This window comes from Mus pahari, chromosome 13 (assembly GCF_900095145.1).
Source record: "Mus pahari chromosome 13, PAHARI_EIJ_v1.1, whole genome shotgun sequence".
Lineage (NCBI taxonomy): Eukaryota > Metazoa > Chordata > Mammalia > Rodentia > Muridae > Mus > Mus pahari.
The window spans coordinates 60,351,665-60,369,028 of NC_034602.1; the positions used below are offsets into that span (position 1 = coordinate 60,351,665).

Consider the following 17,364-nt stretch of genomic DNA (forward strand, 5'->3'; position numbering starts at 1 on the left):
GTTTTTTTCTGCAAGTCTCTTAAAAGAACTCCCCAGGCACTGAAAGACTCCCAGTAGAAGGATTTCGAACTGTTTCCCCATCTGGCTCAACACACAAACACTTCAGACTTAAACTTTACATCTGAGGCCTGCGCTGCATGCTGGGAGTAGACCAAGGGCGTCTCTCGCCCATTGTACTCGCTGGAGTGATGCGACACCCAACTCCAGCCGCCTAGACCTAGGCTCTCCCAAGGCTGTCACTCCAGGACAAAAGCGCTTGACCCACAGTGTCACCCACGCGGGCAGCTCTCCCATCCCTGACCTTTCGACCCCCGCGTAGACGCGCTGACGTCTCCCATCCCTGACCTTTCGACCCCCGCGTAGACGCGCTGACGTCATAAGCGGCGCGACCTGCAGGCAGCGCGTTTGCTTTGCGTCAGGCTTGGGTCTCGGCGTGGGCTCGGGCCGGAGCGGCGCCCTGGCTCTGTGGTGTCCGTGGCCGCTGTCGCCGAGGCATGTGGGCGTTCGCGGGGCGGGCTCTCGCGCCTTGGGCCGTCCGGGCCCGGCACGCGGCTGCCTCGGAGCTCAGGGCCGCCTCCAGGCTCTTCAGCGCGGCCGAGCTCAAGGTGACCGATCGGCTCACCCCGGGAAGGTGCAGGGCTCCCGCACGGGCAGGGTGGGCGAGCATCCTCGGCTGCTCGCCGGCGCGGCGTGGGCTGCGCATCACCCGCATCAGCAGCATCCCCGCTAGCGCCTCGGCTTAGGGCTGGTGTCGGTCACGAGCGGGTGCTAGTTCTAAAGACCCCCGAGAAGCTGCTCCTTGGTAGCATCGATTTTCCTAAAGTTTTAGTTAACGTTTCTTGGGTAACTTGCTTGACTTGCATCCCACTCTGCGGCTTCTTTGCTGCGTTGGGATAGTTATCAAATTTCAAAGATTGGAGGATGCAAAGGCGTGGAGCATTTTAGTCCCATGCAAGGAACTTGTGGTTAGAAAAATGGATTTGTATTCGTCACAGTTCAGGGTCATTGAAAGTCGTGCGGGTTTGCATCACTTTGTCCTAAGTGCGTGGTGGGGGACTATAATGCAGCTTTTACGTTTTGTTTGAATAATTCTTCTATACCCTTACCTGCCTTACACTGAGTGAGAAATAGGAAGCTAAAACAAATGTTACAGTCATGACAGTTTCATCAACTGAAATATCAGCTCGGTGGAATATGGCAAGGGAGCACACACACACACACACACACACACACACACACACACCTGACTGTTTTGCTTGGACACCAGTTTCCAGGAGTTTGTGGTGTGTCTAAGAGATTTTGCATAAGGCATTCTTGGACGCCTGAGTCTTTATGTATGACTTTCACTCACCATGAAAGTAAATTTGCAATTAGCTCAATATGTGAGGAAGTATTACTTAAGGAGTTTATATTTAGCTTTGTTTATGGAACTGATATATTTGTTACATATTTTGTAATTTATTCTTTGTAGTTAGGCTTAGGCATACATTTTTATTAGGGAGCTTACAAAACTGAAATAAGTGAAGTTGCCCTGATTGAAAGATTTTTCTTTGAATTTGTACTTTGTTTTATAGAAAATTTATACCCTTAACTGTGATATTCCCTTCCCTTCTTAGGAGAAACCTGACATGTCTAGATTTCCTGTTGAAGACATTAGAAATTTCAGTATCATTGCACATGTGGATCATGGCAAAAGCACATTAGCTGACAGGCTCCTGGAACTAACAGGTATTTTTATCTTACATGCTTGTGATTACCTAGCATTATTGCTTATTTAGCTTTAACCACGATATCTTACCTTTAGGCATTTCGTCTTTAATGTTTTCTGTTAATTGAGTGTTTAATTTTTGTTTGTTTGTTTTAAAGTCCAGAGAAATTAGTAAATGCTTCTCTTTCTAGGAACAATTGATAAGACAAAGAAAAACAAGCAGGTTCTTGATAAATTACAAGTGGAACGAGAAAGAGGAATCACTGTGAAGGCACAGACGGCCTCTCTGTTTTACAGCTTTGGAGGAAAACAGTATCTTTTAAATCTCATCGACACACCAGTAAGTTTCATATTGTCTCTGCAAAGATTGCTAGTTAATCTTGTTAGTATTGCAATCGAAATTCTTTCATTTAGGTCTAAATTTTGCACAGCTGTCTTTGATTTCTTTTTTTGTTTTGTTTTTATGCTATTTAACTTGTTTCTAATGTTTTCACAAAAACCACATTTTATTATTTCTTTGTCATACCAGTAGACTAGCTGGTCCTTTAAAATTCATAGCTAATACTTAAAGGTACCCATATTTGTATTTTAGGGACACGTTGATTTTAGTTATGAAGTGTCCAGGTCACTGTCTGCGTGCCAAGGTGTTTTACTGGTGGTCGATGCAAATGAGGTAAGAGTCTGCATTATATATGATATGACATGCCTACTTAGTGTTGTCTCATAAAGTTCTTAAAATGCAATTTGGAAAGACAGCTTTAACATTTGAGTAACAGATGTATTGTCTTACTTACACTAAATCAAATGCTGTAATATTGTTAAATCAAGGTGCTGACTTACTCTGCTTCGTTAGACTATTTCTTTACTAGTGGTAATGTTGGCTTTGAACCCTAAAACATAAATGGTACAGAAACATAGGAAGCAGTATGATTCAGATTCCTATAACTACACAGAAATCCATGAAATACCTGTGTATTAGTTAGGGTTCTCTAGAGTCACAGAACTTGCAGATAGTCTCTATATAGTAAAGGAATTTATTGATGACTTACAGTCTGCAGTCCAAATCCCAACAATGGTTCAGTAGTAGCTGTGGATGGAAGTCCAAGGATCTAGCAGTTGCTGAGTCCCACACCGCAAGAAGGACTTAAGAGCGAGAGCCAGACTCCCTTCTTCCAATGTCCTTATATGGTCCCCAGCAGAAGGTGTAGCCCAGATTAAAGGTGTGTGCCACCAGACCTTTAATCCCAGATGACCTTGGACTCGGAGATCTCCCTGTCTTAATCTTCTGGATTCAATCACCACTGTGTCTCAAGATCTCCATACCAAGATCCAGATCAGAAACTTCTATCTCCCAGTCTCCAGATTATGTCCACTGGTGAGCCTTCCATTTCTGGATTGTAGTTCATTTCAAATATAGTCAAGTTGACAACCAGGAATAGCCACTACAACCTGTAAAGGCGAGTTTATTTGGCTCACAGTTTTGAAGGTTGTAGTCCATGACTCATTGGCCTCATTACGTTTGCCCTGTAGCAAGGCAGCACAACATAGTCGAAAAGCTTAAAGATGGGGCTGGGGAGCAAAACTACTCACTGCTCAGAAAGCACAGTGAGTAAGGCCTAGGTCTCACAGTACCTGCAAGGCATGGCTCTGGCAGGTAGATGGCATGTTGTGTCATTTTATTAACATGATCTAGAATCTCAGTACGTTATTGAATTGGAAATCTTGTGGTACATTTAGTGTCAAACCAGTCACCTTGGTCTTTCTTGTCTTGGTGTTTCCAGGGTATTCAAGCTCAAACTGTAGCAAACTTCTTTCTTGCTTTTGAAGCACAGCTATCAGTAATTCCAGTTATCAACAAGGTAATCGAAATGAGACGCCAAGGCTATAACTTATTTTACCTTCTGTGTAGTGTTTAGTTGGAAAATATAGTCTTTTTTCTTTATTTCTTTTTTCTTTTCTTTTTTAACATGAGGGACCCATAGTTACTGTTCATTCAGATTATCAGTGGGATTTATCTCTGAATTTCATGTGGTAGAATTGCAGGTCAAATATTCCTTGTATAGAGTTGAAAAAGTTTGGCTGAACTTGATGGGCCGAGGGAAAAGGCCATTTCTGTAAGAAAGGGGTGCAAGGCAGACAAGGAGGTGAGGTACCAGTCACACGACTCTGGAGAAGAGGGGCTGAGAGCTAAGACTCAGTGCAGCCCACGAAACAAGTCAAAGTAACGTTTAACACACCTAAGTCTGTCCAGCAGTGTAAAGTGAAGATCTTAGTTTAAAAATTCAAACTACAGTAAGTTGCATTTCTTGATATCACTGCCACGTACGTGTAAAATAAGGCTAAATAGTTTGATATCTGACCTTAATTTTAAAAGTCTGATCTCATGGTCTTAATTGGTATGCTCTGTTTTGTGTACATATTTTTTAGTCTGTTTTGTTGCTTGCTTTTTTTTTTTTTTGTACTCATGCTTGTTAAAATCATGTTGATATATAGATTATTTTAAATATTTTTGAAAAAGTCATGAAGGGTCAGTTAGGTTAAATCACAGAAGACTAGTATTGATCTCCAGAGATTTTTACAATGGGCTAATTTTATTTTTGCTCTGCTCACTAAGTAATTTTGTTTATAGATAGATCTGAAGAATGCTGATCCTGAAAGGGTGGGAAAGCAGATTGAAAAGGTGTTTGATATCCCTAGTGAGGAATGTATTAAGGTAAATTCTTTTTCTTAAAGTATTGTCTCAGTTGTTCTATTGCTCTGATGAAACACCATGGTCAGAGCAACGTGGGGAGGAATTGGTTTATTTGGCTTATACTTCCATTAAGCCATCACTGAAGGAAGTCAGGGCAGGAACCTGGGGGCAGGAGCTGGTGCAGAGGCCATGGAGGAGCTGCATACTGGGTTGCCCCTAATGGCTCGCTCAGCCTGGTTTCTTATAGAGTCCGGGACCACCAGCCCAGGCCTGGCACCACCTACCATGGGCAGGGTCCTCCCCCATCAAACGCTAATTAAGAAAATGCTATATACTCATGTTTACAGCCTGATCTTTTGGGGGCATTTTCTCAGCTGAGGTTATCATCTCAAATGACTATTCTGTGTCAAGTTGACATAAAACTAGCCAGCACAACTATTGATTATTCTTTGGAAAATCTCAGGAGATTGACCTAACTGACATTTCATGGTGTTTGTTCCCTTGCACTCTTAACACTCTTTTTTTAGTTTTAGAGTGCTTATTATTATTTCATTAGATTCAGGTGAGAAAACTCTCCTTATATTGTGAGAATATACAGAATTATTGCTATATTACTTTTAAATGAACTAAGGCTTAAATATTTAATCACTTGCCTAAGATCACAGATTTTACCTGTGTCAGGACTAAAATAAAGCCTTTGAAACTCATTTTAACATTAATTCTTTTTTTAAGGATCTATTTACTTAATTTTACCTATGTGTACATGGGTGTGCCAACACCAAAACTGTGCAGATACAGCTGCCCAAGAAAGACAGATGTGGGGGTTGAGTCCCATCTAACTGGAGGTTCAGGAGGTTTGAGATTCCTGCTGTGGGTGCTGGACCAGAACCCTGGTGTGCTCTAAGAGGAAGCAAGTGCTCTCAACCTCTGACCCATCTCTCCAGCCCTTAGCATCACTTTCACAAGTTATTTTGTCTATGTAGAATTTTTATCTTTGAAGAGACAATATTTTGGGGCTTGATAGGTATTTGGCTAGAGTGATGCATTCTACTAAAAGGTATTTACTCATTAAAAATGTTGTTTTAATTCTTATTCCATTGCTTTTTGAACGCACTGCACTAAGAATACTTTATGTACTTTAATGCTGGAACTATATTGCCATGAACACCTAACGGTGGAAAGAGATCCGTAATCTTTTTCTGTGTTCATGCAAATGAATAAGAGAATTCTTCCTCCTGATTGTAAATGAGGAGGCCCCAGGAAGGACGAGTGTAGCCTTAACTCTCAATGCTTTGGTTTCTACACACTTTCAGATTTCTGCGAAACTTGGAACAAACGTTGACAGTGTGCTTCAGGCAGTCATTGAGCGAATACCTCCGTAAGCATTTGCTATTACACTGTTCACTCATGTTTAATAGTAGAGTTTAATAATTCATAGACATTTATAATGTACTAGTTTAGATTAATGGACCATCAACTTGATCTGTCAATTTAAACTAGTGAATATGGCTAGCAGTCTTGCAGTAGGTTGGGATAAAGTTTTTCATTTAATAATGTAAAGAAGTCAAGTTGAATATAAGAAGATTGGAACGGGCAAGGGTGGCGGCGCTGTCCAGTAGCCATGGTATGGGGCTGAAGTCCACTGGCACTTGTTTGCTTCATAATGAGTATACATCTATTAATTTCAAAATGTAAACCTGATGGCTGAATTTAACATAGTTTATAGAAGTGTTTGCTTTGGCTTTTGAGTAATTTCTTTTATAAAATTAAACATACTTCTTAGATTGAAAATAGGCATTTTCTTATATATACTTAATTTTATCTTTTATAATAGTCCAAAAGTCCATCGTGAAAACCCACTGAAAGCTTTGGTATTTGATTCCACCTTTGACCAGTACAGAGGTGTGATAGCCAATATAGCACTGTTTGATGGAGTGGTTTCCAAGGGAGATAAAATTGTATCTGCACATACTAAAAAAGCATATGAAGTCAATGAAGTAGGCATTTTGAATCCTAATGAACAGCCAACTCATAAATTGTAAGTAATTTGTTTAATATATGTAATAGCTTTACATGTTTCTCTCAGTGTGTTCAGAATGATCATAATAAGAAAACTGATGATCTATGCAAATATACATCCAGATACTTAAAAGGATATTGTGTGTGAATGGTAGGTAGTTTTATGAATATAAAAATCATTAAGTTTTATTAATTAGTAGAAATAACTTAATGACCTAGTATACACTTGGACCTGTTACATGTATTTGACAGAACAATTAAATGCTAGTTAGGGCTCCTCAACTATTATCCAGTGAACTTTTTTTCCTTTTACATTTAATTTCATCACATCTAAATTCTACAATATAAGGTGCTATAAGCTGTAATAAAATATATATATACCATTCTTTTCTTCCCTGTGGAATTTAGGGTTAAACCTAGATAATTAAAATGTATTTAATCTAGGCACTGACCGTGCTTCCCAGGCTGTCTCTGGAGGTGAAGGCGTCAGGTCTTGAGTACAGGGATCACATTGCGATTGCATGCTGTTTACATGTGTGTAGAATCACCACATGTTTTAGTGGAGTCTTTCTAATACATTAACTCCATGTATTGTAATATATGCATTGTGTAATATTTATGTTTCTGTAATCTGTATATGTTACATATACACGCACATATGTCATAGTACAGGTATCGAACATTAATTACTGCATCTTCATTGAAGGCTCCTCTCACAACCTACATGCAAATGAGTTTGTTACTATGTAGGTCTCTCTCTTTTTTTTTAATTAAGCAAAAACTGAATTCTTGGAATCTTCCCTTTTCATGTGAAAGTCATATGCATATTAGACTTGTTAAATATTTCTGTTTTTCTGTTTGGTTAAACACTTATCTTTTCACCTTCTTAATGAGCCTATATCACATAATAATAGACATGACAGTCTCCTGAATTTTTTTCCAGTGGTACCAGTTTTTCAGGAGCTGGTTTGCAGAAGGTGGGCACAATTACAGGCAGGTTTAGGTCTGTGTAGAGATTGTGGGCAGTGGATGAGATGTGCTGCTGCTTTCCTGCTGAGCTTAGAGGTTGAGGATTGCTATGTGGCCCTTACTTGTTTGAAAAGTTACGAGTTGCCTAGGGAGATAGAACTGTGAGTGTGCACTTAACAACAGAAAAGCAGTAAATATTTGCATATACTAATTTTATTTAGATATGCAGGACAGGTGGGCTTTCTGATTGCTGGGATGAAAGATGTCACTGAAGCACAAATAGGAGACACATTATATTTACATAATCATCCAGTGGAGCCCTTGCCTGGGTTTAAATCAGCGAAACCAATGGTATTTGCAGGTGAGGAGCTCACAAATTGAAGGCAAGGGGCCAAAATATTTTTTAATTAAAAATCTGTTTCTGTGTTGAATACTAATATAGTAAAAGATAATATACATTCTTATAGATATGTTTGTGACATATATATGTGTGTATATATATATGTGAATATATTTTATATATATACATATATATGACATTTTATTGCTCATATGGTATGTGGTATTTCTGTATATCATGGTAACATTTTATATGAGAGACCGTTTAGGATTCCTTAAGAATGAAGTGATTATATAAGAGATCTTAGTAGCATGAATGTTCTTATTTTTCTGAGAAGTTAATTGAACATATTTGAATTTGTTTTCTCTAGTTAGGATGTTTAGATGACAGTTCTCAGTAGAATTAATGAATTCCCTCCTTTTGGTCATTTTCTTTAGTTACGTTATGTTCCTTTGGATGAAGTAGACTGCCATGCAGCCTTTACCATGTGTAACACGAGATCCTGTATTGCTTTGAGTATTGTACATATTTATATAGTGAGGACTGATTGAGAGTCCTCTGCTTATTGTATCCCACCTAGGTTAGCTAGCCTCGCTTTCTCCTCAGTCTCCTCTCAGCAGAGCTCACAAACTTTATGACTGCTGTGCTTCACAGACTCAATCATTTGGATCTCAGGGGGTTTGTAAAGTGTCAGCTTCATAAGCAAGAGATAAAGACAATCGGCGTAATCAGTAGTAGCTCCCATAGGGTTTTTTTTTTTTTTTTTTAGATTTATTTATTGTTATGTGTGAGTATACTATAGCTATCTTAAGACACACCAGAGGAGGGCATCTGGTCTCATTACGGATGGTTGTGAGCCACCACGTGGTTGCTGGGATTTGAACTCAGGACCTTTGGAAGAGCAGTTAGTGCTCTTGCCTGCTGAGCCATCTCTCTAGCCCCCACTCCCATAGTTTTAAGCAGTAAGTTTCTGAAAGCCAGATTGACATTTACTTCAGTAATTGGTCTAGAAACAAAGTTCAGTGTCATTTTCATTTCTTGTGCTATTTCCCGCTGGCTAACATTTTTACTTACAGTAGTGGATTATTTTGTACTTTTGTATTTTAAAATAAATGTATTTTGCCTAATTATTAGTAAACTTATTTCCCTTGGTTGTTTATTTTTTTTTCTTCTTTTTGTATTTGTCTGAAAGCATAAAATCACTGTTTATAGTGTGACCACAATTGTATATCATTAATGCTAATGGAATCTAAGATAACCTTGCAACCAATTACAGAAAAATAATATGAATGCCAGCTGGTTAATTTTGAACTTGACCGTACTTTCTGTTATGTTTGTATCCCCAGGAGTGTACCCTGTAGACCAATCTGAGTACAATAACCTGAAGAGTGCTATAGAAAAACTGACCTTAAATGACTCGAGTGTGACAGTGCATCGGGATAGTAGTCTGGCCCTGGGTGCTGGCTGGAGGTAGGGGACACTCATATCTTAGAGTCACATTTTATAGGAAAATACCTTCTAATTGGATGTGTTGCTCATGAACATTTCTGAAGATCAGACTAAGCTTTTTTAATATTTTGGGGGGTAGGGGTGGGAGGTTTGATGCAGGGTCTCACTATAGAGCCCTGGCTGTCCTGGAACTAGCTGTGTAGACCAGGCTGGCATCAAACCTGTCTCTACAAATATCCTTTTGTACACATGCATGTATGGGTGTGTACACCATGTGTGCATTATCACAGGCCTGAGAACAACTTGTGTCTCCATTTCAGTTTTTGCTCGGCGTCTCTCACTGACTCTGGAGATTATCCGGGCACCTTGCTGTCTCCTCCCGCACTGAGATCACAGTTGCATTCTGCAGCTCCTGGCTTTTTCATTTAGGTCTTGGAGACCCAGAGTTGGGGTCCTTATGCTTATATAGTGAGCACAAGACCCACTCAGCCATTTTCACAGGCCCTAAAGATCCCTTTCTATGAGAAAAATAAATAGATCTCTTAATGTCTGCTTATGTCTCAGGTGCATTCATGTTTTGTGGGTAATTTAAAATAAATTCACAGGAGATTTGGGTATTATTTTATAAAGTTGCACAAGAAATGTAAATTGATGGAATGATTCTTGATTTCCCCCTTTCCTACAGAGTAGCAGGGTGTTCACAACAGCCAACAGCCCAATCGAACATAGACATTTAGAGGGGTTTGGTGTTTTTTTGCCTCCTTGTCTCCAGGTTAGGATTTCTTGGACTTTTACATATGGAGGTTTTCAACCAGCGACTAGAGCAAGAATATAATGCTTCTGTCATTTTGACAACCCCAACTGTTCCATACAAAGCTGTTCTTTCTTCTGCAAAATTAATAAAGGTACTGTGCTATTACTTCTATTTTGTATCAGCCTGAACGGGAAAATTTAATAAAGATGTGTACATGTATATACTAAGTAAGAGAAATGTTTTATTTGTTTGTAAGTAAGTCACTATTAAGAATGATTTATTTTTGAGTAAAAGTTAATAAAAGTTTTTATTACCTTCTTAAATCTAATTCATGTTTTATGTTTCTTAGCTCAATCTCTTAATTATCAAAATTACTGGTAGTGATAGTAAAAAGAATTAGTAATGAGAAGGCCATTATAATTTAGCACAGGATTTCAAAGATAGTGTTTGTCATGAATAATTGAAGTTATAAAAATAAAACATTCATTCTTATAGGAAATTTTTAAATTAGTGATAGCAGTACTATATTTCATTTAAGTGGCAATTTAGAATTTATTCATTTAAAACACTGCTTACCTTGCCGTAAAATGTAGTATTTGTCATACTTTTTTAGATGGTTCATGGTATGTTTTATAAATTTTAGTAACTAAAATACTGTAATACATTTAGTATTCTCATTACTAACAAAATTAAAAGATAGTAATAAGAAGACTTTTGTTTCTTAAAAGAAAAGTTGTACTGGGTGACAAGTCTAATCTTCAGGTGTCCTTGCTGTTACTGCTGCTACTTTGTTATCTGCAATAAATTCAGAGTGTTCTAAATGTACTGTATGTGAAAAGCAAGCCTTTACGAAACAGAATTCTGTTAGTGTTTGTTCTTAAATACTGTTCCCTTTCCTCGTTTTTAGGAATATAAAGAAAAGGAAATCACAATCATCAACCCTGCACAATTCCCTGATAAGTCCAAAGTAACAGAATATTTGGAACCCGTTGTTTTGGGCACTGTTATTACACCGACTGAGTACACTGGAAAAATCATGGCGCTTTGTCAGGTAGGACACAAAGTGGGACGCAGTCCTGGAGCAAGGCTTGTCAGCTTCCATTTCATAGCAGTCCTTCTGCTGGGAAGTTTCCTTTCATTGGCTTTAAGTTGGATTGTCACTATTAGCTGAATAGTTAGTCAAAGGAATGAAAAAAAGTTACATACTTATTTCAAAGGATCTTTTATTATGATTTAGTCTGTGTACTTGAAAGTGAATATAATGTGATTTTAAAAATAGAGATTACAAGCTTTAGTTTAAAATGAATATAAGTAAAATACAAAATAGTGTTATTTCTTCCCATATAAACTCTTCTTATAAATCTTTGGTAGACCATTAAATAATACTCTTCCAGTGTGTTTATTTTTATTTTTGTAATTATACTTTGGAAATTAACACCTTTAATTTATTCACATCAATATTGCATGAATATCATCAAAGTTATCTTTCTTTAGGCACGAAGAGCAATTCAGAAAAATATGACTTTTATTGATGAAAATAGAGTTATGCTTAAATATCTCTTCCCTTTGAATGAAATTGTGGTAGATTTTTATGACTCTCTGAAGTCTCTGTCTTCTGGATATGCAAGGTGAGGAAACACGGGGATCACAGCACCTCAGAGGTTTGAGAACGCTGATTGTAATGACGGACTCTTCTGCTCTTCTACTAATTTCAGCTCTGAAGATAGTTCAGGATCATAAGGTTAGGAAGGTGGAGCATCACAGATATTAATAGAATGTGACATTTCCTTCGAGGAGAAAAAGGGCTTAGGGTTTTTCAGACTCCTCTCTGAAAGGGAAGCGCCCTTATCAGTAAGAGGTTATCCCCGTGTGGCTTCAGAGTTGGAGATACCTGTTACTGAATAACATTTAAATATATACATTAATTGATCCATGGGGCATGTACTTATATTTGAAAAATTGATATAAATACTGAGTATGAAGAATGCTAAATATGTACTGCACTTAACAATGTTGTAGTCAAGAACAGGTCCTCCCAGAAATATGTGCTCTTAATAAAAATCTGTGTATCTTAAGGGAGTCCATGAAACCTAGCCAAATAAAAATATGAGTTGAATGTTAATGGTAAGAAGCCTGTTTTACTGCCTTTGGCTAAATTGCTTTATGAGTTAAACATTTGACTAGCACTGTTAACTTGGACCACCCTGTTGATAGCAGCTAACATGAGTGCTTGTTTGTCTTTGATTAAGCTTTGCTGTAACTACTTGGAGTATACTAGATTCCCATGTGCTGCATGTCTTTTGGTCCTGATAAAAACTAATGTTCAAACTGCAGATGTGTGTAGGAAACCCAAGTGCCCTTTCTTCATGGCGTTATCAGTGCATTAGCTACATGTATTGTCACTGGCGATAGAAGTCTCACAGCGACCCATTAAAATAGAGCTAAGACCACCAGCGGCTGGCAGCATGACAAAGAGGCTCATTTGGTTTTGGTGACTGACTTTTCCTAATGCATCTCAACGGGTTTCTTTTCCTTCTCTCTGGATTTATAGTCCCTGTACTTAGGGCCTTAGCATTTGGTTCTTTATTATGGGCATATACATCCATTAAATGAAACTTTATGTGTGGTAATAATTCTATCAAGTTTCTTCATGGGAGAGCAGGGAACGATGGTTGTAAGGAAAAAGGAGTTTGCTGAGCATCATCTGACAGTATCACGTTGTCCATGTTCTCTTGTCCTTGGTAGTTTTGATTATGAAGATGCCGGTTACCAGACTGCAGAACTAGTTAAAATGGATATTCTGCTGAATGGAAATATGGTGGAAGAGCTAGTAACTGTGGTCCATAGGTAAGCAGATGACCAGCTGTGAACACAGGCGCTTGGTGCTTTTCTGTAGAGGTAGTCCTTCACTTAGTGCAGCAGATAGACTTTGTAAAACTTGGAAAGATAATTAAAGTGGACTTTAGTCTGCTCATTTTCCTTCTGCTTTTACATCAGAAGAATATGACTTTTATTGATGAAAATAGAGTTATGCTTAAATATCTCTTCCTTTTGGATGAAATTTTGGTAGATTTTTTTATGACTCTTTGAATCAGTCTCTGCCTTCTGGATATGCAAGGTGAGGAAATTATGATCATCACAAACATCTCTATTACTAAATATAAAATAGAGAATTATAGCCAAAGGAGTAGTATCAAGGAAATAATTTTCCTTTACTGTGTTGTTTTTTTAATTTTATGATCTAGGTTTATACTGATAATGAAAAAGTCAAGTATATGTGTTCACAAACTGGCAGACTGATATTATACTGTAGCTATGTATTGTAGGTCATAATATAGATTAATACATAGTTACAAAAATGCCAATTAAATACAAAGTGTTGAGTTTTATTTGAACCTCTTAAAATTCACCTTACTGTTAATTACTACAATGGACAATGAAGATAATCTAAATATTTATATTTAGGATAGCTCTGTTTTTTCTGTCTCAGAGAGAAAGCCTACACTGTTGGCAAAAGCATATGTGAACACCTGAAGGATTCTCTTCCCAGACAGCTGTATGAGATAGCAATTCAAGCTGCTGTTGGAAGCAAAGTTATTGCAAGAGAAACGTGAGTTAAAATTCATTTTCTGTTTGAGGCTGGCTTTAGAAACAATATACCCAGATAAACAAAACTAAACTTTTAATTAATCATGGCATATGCTTTTATTCATGTAAATCATGAGATGATAAATGTCTTTTTACTTTGGATTACTTATATTAAGTGATGATACTTACAGTTGTATACCTTATGAAAGTTTAAAAAATTTCTGCTCATTTCCAATTAATTTCTAGGTTAAGGAATTTCTGTAAGATTCCATTCAGTGGATTATAGTATCTTCATATAGATTGTGATGAGAACAGAACCTAAAAGTAATAATATATTGTTTTTGCTAAAGCACTACATCAGAAAAGGTTATAAATATATTGTTAGGTTTTGTTTCCTAGGTTAGATCCCTCTTGTAGTTTATAGTGGGTATAGAAAATAGGGAAATTTTTGAAGCTACCATTGTTGAAAATCAGGCTCCTGTAGCAGCAAGTATAGTCTCTAGTAGCACTTCCCCTGCCCAGCCATTAGGAGTTAAGACCCTGGATATTCTATGTCCTCAGTTATGACAAATAGGGAATTGTTATTTAGTTATAGCTTAACCTAAGCCTAATGCATCAGTACTAGTTAAATATATTATATTAGGCTTAGGTTATATATATATATATATATATATATATATATATATATATATAAATAAATATAAAATAAATATGTATAGTAAATAGTATATTAAATGCATGCCTATTATGGAAATAATTTCATTTTGAACAGTATTTTGTTTCAGTTACCCAGTGTCCAAGAAAATACAAATTAAGAAGACCTCAAAAGAACACCCTAGAAAGTAGAGCAGTTATTTATTAGCACATGGTCATCTTTACATAAATTATATTAGAAGTAGATTAAGAAAAACAAATAGATATTTTTTTAAAAAAATTATTAAAAGAATCCCTTAAAAAGAGATACCTTTCAAAGTTAATGATCTGGAAATGCCAAAATAATATAATAGTATAATTGATGGCTATATACATATACATTTTTCTTGAGAATGGTTTTATAAAATCCTAAATTCAGTAGTTAATTCTTTAGTAGTCACTATCTGTGGTCAGGTCAGAGTATGATGCCTTAACTTTTTAAAATAGTTTATTCAAAGTATTTCTAAGTTGAACTGGGAACAATGTAATATTTTTTTTTAATTAAACTCATGAATGATCATATTTCTCCTTATGCATTCCTCAAGCAGTGACCTTTCTTACTAAAGGATATGGGGACATTAAGATTAATTTCTTGTGTGTCATACAACTAAGTATATGGAAATAAATAACACAAACATTTGAACTAGTTACATAAGGCAATTTGATCTAAATAACACTAAAATATTTTATCAAAAGTAAAGCTTTGTATAGAAATTATGCTTTTAAACTGTATTTCTTCTTTTACAGAGTGAAAGCCTACAGAAAAAATGTTTTGGCAAAATGTGTATGTATCTTTCTACTTTACTATATTAAATGGTTTTAAGAGCAAAGGTGTCATAAATTGGTTTCTATTTGTTTTTATTTACCATGCATTTCATTTCCATTTCATTTTAAATGGGCAAATTTCTGTTTAACCATATTAGTCTTTATTTTAACTACAATGTATGTAACATGCTTTTCATTTTCTCTCTTCTGATAAAATACCATCTAAAAGAGATTTTTATGTTGAACTTCCATAATTTTATACATAATAAAACAGTATATGTATAGTGACTGTTTCTTACAGTTGGAAGAGAATGGGAATTGAAATCTACCTTGCTACATTGATTTTTGGAAAGCCCATTTGTGTGTGTGTGTGTGTGTGTGTGTGTGTGTGTGTGTGTGTGTGTGAAAACAAACTCTTTTTTCCTAAGCATCTGGTAGTGTTTCTGGTCAGGTCTGCATCTGAAAGTCTGTATTAGGCTGTCACTATACAATACGTTTATCCTAAATGAAGAAAACTGATTGTTGAGGAGGGATCACGTGAGGGCCTGCAGGTCATAATGATATGTTTATGGTTGTGGTGTTTTCTTGGTATAATTATGTAATCATTTCCTCTGAACCAATTTGGATTTCTTATTTTTCAGTATGGTGGTGATATTACCCGGAAAATGAAACTTCTGAAGAGACAGTCCGAAGGGAAAAAGAAGCTGAGGAAGATTGGCAACATTGAGATTCCAAAAGACGCTTTCATAAAAGTCTTGAAAACCCAGCCTGATAAATGACTCCAGGGCAGCAGGGTTCTCTGTCCCTTCTGACTTAGTGACAACAGAATGAACACTGAAATGCTCACTGCTTTCAGGGTTTTCAGCGATGACCTGTTTCAGTGGGTCTCAGCCTTCCCGGTGATGCCACCCACTAGCTAATACAGTCCCTCATGTTGTGGTGACCCCAGCCATAACATTATTTTTGTTGCTACTTCATAACCTTAATTTTGATACTTTTATGGACCATAATGTAAATATACTAATGTAAAATGAGTATGTCTGATATGCAACCTCGGTGAAAGGGTTGTTTGACCCTAGTTGAGCAGTGCTGACTTACTGATAGAGAAGAGATTAAATGTGTGCTACATTGCTAATTCTCTCTTTTATGTTCTACCACTCACTAGTAATCGCCACAAAATTCCTTACCTATCTTTAAAACTGAGATTATGTTACTACACATCCTCACAGGTAACTTTGGAAATTAAAGAAGGTTAATACATTTTAAATATTCATGAGGGGCAAGTAGGGTATGTTATACATTTAATCACAGTGAATTTTAAACTTTTTTCTAACACTTTTGTTTTGTTTTTTAGTTTGTTTGTTTGTTTTTAGTGTCTTGAGACAGGGTCCTGCCATGTAGCGTGGCTAGCCTGGTCTTAAATAGGGGTTTACTGCTGTTTCTAGACACCAATGACAACAGCAACTCTTAAAAAGAAAAACATTTCTTTGGGGCTGGTTTATCATTTTAAAGGTTTAGTCCATTGTTGTCAGAGTGAGACACATGGCAGTGTGCAGGTAGACATGGTGCTGGGGAAGTAGCTGAGAGTTGTACATTTTAATGTAGAGGCAGCAGCAGGAGACTGTCACACCAAGCCTAGCTTGAGCATATGAGACCTCAAAGCTTGCTTCTACAGGGACACAGTGCCACTCCCTCTAATAGTACCATTCCCTGTGGGCCAAGCATGCACACGAGTCTATGGGGGCCATTTCTGTTCAGACCACTACATACCTCAAACTTGTGATCCTCTTTCCACCTCAGCCTTCCCATTGTTGGGATTTTACAGCCATTTGCTACAGTCTTCAACTTTGTACAGGGCTTTCTTACAGATGCTAAAAGGAGCCCTAATTACATCTAGTAACAACTTTCTGAAATCACCTTTATTATGGTTTTTAGCTCAAACGCTTTATCTGATATATATGACTTGCTTTTTAAGAAATAGACTCAAAAGAATGTATTACTAGAATTTGTTCTGTTTTTTATGCCTATACATTTAATCAAGCATTTCTGTATCGTTTTTGATATTCTGAGTACATCCCTGCAAAATGACATACATTTGACATTAGCAGCAGCTGATAATAAATTAGCTATTAGCTAAACATACCTATATGACACAGCTAATAAGTGGCTTAGTTTCATGTTCATTCATAACAAACTGAAAAATATATTACGACAAGAGTCTTGATATTGGATTGTATTTTCTGCAGTCTGTCTTGAGAATGGCACACATCTGGTAGCAAAAAAGGTTGCAGATGAGTCTTAGCATTTTGATGGATGGGATTTTAAAGTGAGGGTTTATAAGTTAGGTAGCCTTAGTTTATCCTATTACAGAAACCATCTCTCTTTTC

The 17,364-nt window shown here is 37.0% G+C and overlaps 1 protein-coding gene across 1 annotated transcript; it reads left to right on the forward strand.

Moving 5' to 3' along the window:
- The first annotated feature begins 382 nt into the window (after nt 1-382).
- Guf1 (GUF1 homolog, GTPase) lies at nt 383-15,766 on the forward strand. The gene is made up of 17 exons (XM_021210196.1): nt 383-605; nt 1,617-1,728; nt 1,900-2,048; nt 2,301-2,381; nt 3,490-3,567; nt 4,338-4,421; nt 5,714-5,778; nt 6,235-6,438; nt 7,610-7,749; nt 9,075-9,198; nt 9,950-10,082; nt 10,839-10,982; nt 11,426-11,559; nt 12,677-12,778; nt 13,422-13,541; nt 14,960-14,996; nt 15,619-15,766. Exons 1-17 carry the CDS (start codon nt 495-497, stop codon nt 15,754-15,756), a joined length of 1,956 nt encoding a protein of 651 aa, XP_021065855.1. The 5' UTR covers nt 383-494; the 3' UTR covers nt 15,757-15,766.
- The last annotated feature ends 1,598 nt before the right edge of the window (nt 15,767-17,364 follow it).